General features: G+C 45.1%; 1 protein-coding gene and 3 non-coding genes across 4 annotated transcripts; all 4 read left to right on the top strand.

Moving 5' to 3' along the window:
• The first annotated feature begins 1,803 nt into the window (after window positions 1-1,803).
• Window positions 1,804-5,902, top strand: RPS12 (ribosomal protein S12). Its single transcript, XM_087777472.1, has 6 exons — window positions 1,804-1,899; window positions 2,038-2,089; window positions 2,492-2,608; window positions 4,322-4,424; window positions 4,929-5,030; window positions 5,816-5,902. The coding sequence occupies exons 2-6, from the start codon at window positions 2,076-2,078 to the stop codon at window positions 5,876-5,878; spliced, it is 399 nt and encodes a 132-aa protein (XP_087633598.1). The 5' UTR covers window positions 1,804-1,899; window positions 2,038-2,075; the 3' UTR covers window positions 5,879-5,902.
• LOC148053348 (small nucleolar RNA SNORD101) lies at window positions 3,331-3,402 on the top strand. The gene has a single exon (XR_015709037.1). It is a non-coding gene; the product is annotated as a small nucleolar RNA SNORD101 (small nucleolar RNA).
• On the top strand, window positions 4,776-4,861 carry LOC148053347 (small nucleolar RNA SNORD100). The gene has a single exon (XR_015709048.1). It is a non-coding gene; the product is annotated as a small nucleolar RNA SNORD100 (small nucleolar RNA).
• Window positions 5,339-5,473, top strand: LOC148053346 (small nucleolar RNA SNORA33). Its single transcript, XR_015709047.1, has one exon. It is a non-coding gene; the product is annotated as a small nucleolar RNA SNORA33 (small nucleolar RNA).
• Window positions 5,903-6,000: the final 98 nt, after the last annotated feature.

Below are 6,000 nucleotides of genomic sequence, written 5' to 3'. Positions count from 1 at the left end.
CTGAGACTTCAGTGTCAACGCAAACCTCCCCTCTATACATGCATAACTTTTATCTTAGCGCAGCTTTGTTTTCTTGCAAGTGTGCTAGGAAAACTATTTTTGCATATTCTACTTCTAGAATATTAGATTATAATTTGACTGTGATTATTACTTTTGTTGTAATACAAATCTTTCAGATGTGCATACTTCCATCTCCTGGACAGAATATATATTGCACTTATCTGGCAATACTGATGGGTCTTATGGCTGGCTACGGACTTCTTGTTATCCTTTGATGACATTGCGGGAGATAATGGTTTATTGTTCCACTCAGTACAATAACTCCTCTATAGATTAGGCATCTTTGGGGCTTTTTAAGGGGCACAAGAAGATTAAGTGACAGATGGATACAGGGAAGAACATTCTCCCCGGGGAGAGGGAAAGAAGGTGGGCATTATAATTTGTGTGTTTGCGTGCTTTCTGGGGTCTGAGCAGTATGAAGGAAATTATATGTTTCCACTTTTTGTGAAGGAAGGAGGGGAGAAGTCATGGGCAAATGTCCCGCAGGAGCTGCTAAATGAGAATACCTGTCTTGGGGTTGCAGTGGTTGCAGCCCACTGGGGTATTACAACTGGGGTTGCAGTTCAGAGTTTCAAGCAATACATGGCAGCAGTTGGAGGTGGCTAGCGTGAGTAACAGGCAGTGTTGTTCCTACTGGGTTTGCCCTTGGTAGCTCAGAGTGCAGGGTAAGGAGTGTCCCCACACTACACTTCTGCCTCCATGACTGTTTTTCAGAGGGCTGTGGTTAGCTTCTGCCCCCCCTCTAGATCTCTGTAATATAAAGGGTATGTACCCGACCGCCTGAGTCGACGTAGGCAGGGAGAGGGACAGCTGGAGCTTGGGCGTGCTGCAGCCACAGCCCCCAGACTGGCCTTTCCCCCCTGCAGACTCAGAAAGGTTGTGCTGGTCCCGCCTGAGGTCCAGGCCTGTGAGGCAGCTCTGAGCCAGCCCAGGGGTTTCCACTTTCCCTCTCTGTCCTCCCCTGCCCTCATGGGCCCTGGTGGGTCCCTGCATGGGCAGCGACACCGCACTACCTGGATTTAGCCTACAGCCTGCCGCTTGACGATACCAGGAAGATCAAAGAAAGACATATTGTAGAAAAGGTGCCTGACAACGTTGGTGACAAACGTGTTCGACTGCATTAGCCACCAACCATGGCTATCAATATTTGCTACTTATTTTTGTTATATTTTGCCACTACGCATTTTTTACGAAGATGTCAGTATGGGGACCGCCCAACGGTCAAATTGCCAAGTCTGAAACAGATAGGTCGGACAAAGTCCCCCATCAGACTGACTGACAGCACCTGACATGTTTGAAAAGCGTGGGCCGTGCTGCCGACGCCCGGATCAGCTGAGCCGCTTGTCCTGCCCGCGCACAGGCCAGGCCTAACCTGCGCAAGCACCTGACAGGAGCGGGAACCTGCGGTTGCACTTTTGAGGTGCCGGAGTTGCAGATGAGCCCTGTAACCCCCGCTGAAAGTAGGCGGAGACTGAAGTGAGGTTTGTTCCCCATCTTCCTCCGGGCTGCAGGCACTGAGGAACGGTGCCATTTGCAGCCAGACCGCTTCAGCAGCAACGGCTGCACTCGCTGCCCTAGGGAAGATGATGGCCCCTCGCCCCAGGTGGGCCCCCGCCGGCTGCTGCAGTTGGCTTCCCCCCCAGGCGGCCGCGCTCCCCGTCGGCCGGGCCGGGCGTGCTCCGCTCCGGCACCGAGGGAAGTAGGCCCACGGCGAGGCGGCGGATCAGGCAGCGCCGCGGGCAGCCTCCGCCCTCACGCGGGCCGGGGTCCTCGCTCGCTATAAGAGCGTGAGGCGGAAGGCCCGCCCCCTCTTTGGCGGCGGCTGGTGGCGGTGCCGGGGTGAGTAGCCGTGATGGCGCCGGGGCCCGCCGGGCTGAATCCCCGCGGCCGGCGGGGCATCGCGGCGGGAGCGGGCCGGGCGGGGGCCCCGGGGCGGCCGGCGCCACTCACTCAGGCGGCCTGTGTCTGTATTTGCAGCAGGAACCCGGGCGGGAACAGCACCCACTGAGAGCGCCATGGCCGAGGAAGGGTGAGTGGGGGCGGAGGGGCCGGGCGGGCCGGGTCCCGCCTGACGGCGCCGCTCCGTGTCGGGCCTTGCAGCTCTGGCCGCGCAGGCCCCGCCGTGGAGCTGCCGGGTGTTTCCTGCGGGCGGAGGCTGGGTGCGCGGCGTGGGGCCTGGCTGGCGGCGTGGCTGTGTGCAGGGCCTCCCCTGCGCTGGAAGGGAGCAGAGCTGGCCGGCTTGCCGGCAGGATGTCATCTTTCTTCGTTTCTTCCAATTTCTTCTTTTCAGCTTCTCTTTTGGCTTAGTTCTTCAGCTCGCCTGTTTTTCATATTTCTTGCTGATGATGGGATGCTTGCAGGTGAACGGGAAGCTTTTGCTTATAGTTGTAACATGTTGGCATGATGGGAGCAATAATATCTGTCTCTTTAGCATTACTGCTGGAGGTGTAATGGATGTTAACACCGCCCTGCAAGAAGTGCTGAAGACCGCACTTATCCATGATGGCCTAGCTCGTGGTATTCGTGAAGCAGCCAAAGCTTTGGACAAGTAAGTGGTGTTCCCATTTTGTCTACGGTGAATAGCAAAACTGCGTGAGGTATGTTGTGGTGAAGTGTGTTGAACACATACAGTGCTCGCTTTGTCCAGATATTTAGTTGAAAGCTGTTGCAAGACTGTTTTTCTGCCAAGGAGTTTTGTCTTTTGCTATATCATCTTCAGGGTCTTTAATTGTGATCTTAAAATACAGATACTAAACTCAGTAACTCAAGAATAACAGCATGTAGTGTATTACGTTCTGCCTTTTTGTGACCCCAGTGCCATTGAGTTTTCATATGGATTAGTTCTGTGAAGAAAATGGAATGATACTTGAAGTATGCAGCTATGGAAATCTGGGGCTCAGGAACCTTGTGTTTTAAAACATGATAAACTCTTCTCAAAACTTTATAAGAATTTTAATTAAGAGGCTTAATATGTATGCCAGACTTAACTTGGAAGAGTTAGTTTAGTTTTTATGAGGAAAAACTGAAATTCATAGCTTGCCTTTACTTTTTTGCTAGCTTTTTTTTTGTGTTGCAGCTGTAAATAATTGCTTTGGTAAAATACCAAAGCAATTTTAAACTTGTCATGTATGAGCCAACCATGGTCATTAGTATTGGTTTCTTGGTAGGGTTAAGTATTCTATATATATGTGCGTACACATACACATACGTACTCACCTGTGTAGGCACATACTTTTAAGGACAGATGTTGCTTAAGTGTAATGCTGCAGTGTTTGGGTGATGACTTAACAATTTGTCGGATACCCCTTCACTCTTATGAGTGACAACAGCAGTCTGACAAACCTGTATGCGAAAACCTCTAAGGCAAGGTACAGAGTAATGGAAGAGAAGTACTAAGGTGGCTGACAGCTAGTTTGTAAAGAGTCCTTTTGAGTTCAGCTGCAACTTCATATGCTGTGTGTGAAGAGGATGATGTATGTGCAAGGTTTATATACATTTGTGTGTGATGGTTCTTGCTTGGAAATGTTTATGAAACATTCTGGTGAAACTCATGAAGAAGAAGGCTAGAGAGAAAACTGACTTTGTTTGTAGTGGTCAAATTACATTAGGTTAAGCATAGAAGACCTATACAACTCTCTTTGTTGTCAGGTATCCCTTTGGTATTCTTAACATTGTACCACAGTATACAAAGAGCCTAATTAGAATTGAGGCCCTGTCATAACAGCTTCTTTGAACGTAAGTAGAAAAGATTGTTCTGAAGAGCTTATAACAACTTGATGTGGAAATTCAAGCTTTTAATAATCACAATTCTAATGTTAAATTACTGATTTTTCTTCGGTTATTAATCTGAGGTAAAAGAAGAAAAAAAAGAAAAAGCAGCTTGTAACTTGGTTGCTTTCTAACAGTGACACCAGTTCTTTATCGGACCTGGTATTTATCCAGTCGTTATACTTTTTTACAATGGCTGAGAGTTTATTTAGTGGGATTTTTAGAAGCTGCCAAAACTGGAATAGAATCTGATAATAAAGCTAGCAATATATGAGTAGTCTGTTACGTATATGAAAAACATAAAAAGCAGTAGATGATATCAAAAGTATATTTAGTATTTCAAAAGCATATGGTGTCTCAAAATGAAAAATTAAGCTTAGGAAGTGGTCATCTAGAAATGCATGTGCTGAATTTTGGTCTTCGCGGTTTTGATTATTAAAGAAAGTTTAAGCAGCGTCTGAAGTTACATTTGTCAGTTTTCATTTTTTTTTAGACGCCAAGCCCATCTTTGTGTTCTGGCTTCAAATTGTGATGAACCCACGTATGTAAAGTTAGTTGAAGCACTTTGTGCAGAACATCAGATCAACTTAATAAAGGTGAGTGTCGGAACTTCAGACGCAAGTTTGGAACAGTTATCCCGCTTGCAATATAAGCTGTTTGTTTCAGCATATAGAGAGCTGAACCTTTGAAACAGTATGCTGTAACTCTGTATATGGTTTATCTAAGCAAAATTTCTCTTAGTAGAGATTGTTTTAGTTCTATGTGATTGTCATATAAGCAGTAGAAAAGCTATGGATGTAAATGGCACAGGATGTGTATTGGGTATTTTACAAAGTTGAAATGAATTTTCATGTCCTGTGTAATAAGGGCTGGAATTAATGCTGCAAGTGGTTGTGGAGCAGGGGAGGAGTCTTAACATGATTTTTTTTCTTCAAATTAAAATGCAAGCTGTACAATGATGATACTTTGGCTCCCTCTACTGATAATTGTGAGGAAAGAGCCCTCCGTTACCCAATACTTCTGAGAGTACAGCAGCTTTTTTGCTGGACCCAGTTGTGTTAGAAATGACTAGCTCTAATGTGATGCAATGTTTTACACAGGTTGATGACAACAAGAAACTGGGTGAATGGGTAGGTCTCTGCAAGATCGACAGAGAAGGAAAACCTCGCAAAGTAGTGGGCTGCAGTTGTGTGGTTGTCAAAGTAAGATGATGCGAATTCTAGCTTATTTCTTGATTTCTGAAAATAGACAGTAAAGATAAGGATGCTTTAGATAGGGGACTATTAAATAGAGCTCTTAGATTTTTTTTTTTTTTAAACAGTTGCTTTCCGTTGTTGATAGTGAAAGTAAACTGCTTCCCTGTTCTGTATTCCCTTTCATGTTTATTTAAAGTACTCATTAATTTTGTGAGTTAATAGTTGTGTCTTTAAAGTATCTATGCCCACTTGTCAGTAAGCATTAACAGAAAGGCCTTTTAACTAGAAGAGGTGAAGTTTTGCTGAAGAAAAAAATGCCAGTTAAATGTGTCTGCTCAACTTGAAAATGTTTTGCAGAGCATATTTTAAAATAAAGCTGGTAAAGTAACGCCACAGTACGAGCCTTGAAGACTTTGTTGTCTTTGAGGTCCCAAGAGATGGCTACATCTTCACAATAAAGACTAAGGCTTTCTGCATGTGTTTTCATATTTCTGTTGCTGTGTCATGTACTTTACTTGGCTTTCTTCAGGCAGAAATGAAGAATTTGTTAGAATCCATACCAATGGGTGTTACACTTGAATGAAACAGAACAGTCCTTTATTAGAATAGTCATTTATTAGAAAATGAAGGGAAAGCAGCTGGCAGATTGCTTGAGGTTACTTGTATGGAATTTTGGGAATATTTGGGAATGCCTTGAGGAAATGTGTCAGAATCTCAGTTGTCCTTTTAAAAATAGGTTGTAAGATCTTGAATGGGTCTGTATGTTATTAATGGGTTATCTTGTGTTACAGGACTATGGCAAAGAATCTCAGGCCAAAGATGTCATCGAAGAGTACTTCAAGTGCAAGAAATGAATGGAAAATAAATTTTGAACCTGACTAGTGTGTGTGTGATTAATGGGTGGGTATCTGTGGAATAGTTCTTTGAGTTGCAAAGGAAAACATCAGAAGATGAAAGGACTTTGCAGGTCTTGGTG

Source organism: Nipponia nippon, unplaced genomic scaffold, assembly GCF_047370975.1.
Source record: "Nipponia nippon isolate SJK-2023a ecotype South Korea unplaced genomic scaffold, ASM4737097v1 scaffold_4, whole genome shotgun sequence".
In the NCBI taxonomy this organism is placed as follows: domain Eukaryota; kingdom Metazoa; phylum Chordata; class Aves; order Pelecaniformes; family Threskiornithidae; genus Nipponia; species Nipponia nippon.
This window is presented reverse-complemented; position numbering and strand designations above follow the sequence as displayed.

What these genes read in the sequence shown, in the direction of transcription:
- RPS12 (XM_087777472.1), top strand. An exon ending in GCAGCCAAAGCTTTGGACAA is followed by an intron (nt 2,609 to 4,321) that starts GTAAGTGGTGTT and finishes ATTTTTTTTTAG; the next exon opens with ACGCCAAGCCCATCTTTGTG. An exon ending in ATCAGATCAACTTAATAAAG is followed by an intron (nt 4,425 to 4,928) that starts GTGAGTGTCGGA and finishes TGTTTTACACAG; the next exon opens with GTTGATGACAACAAGAAACT.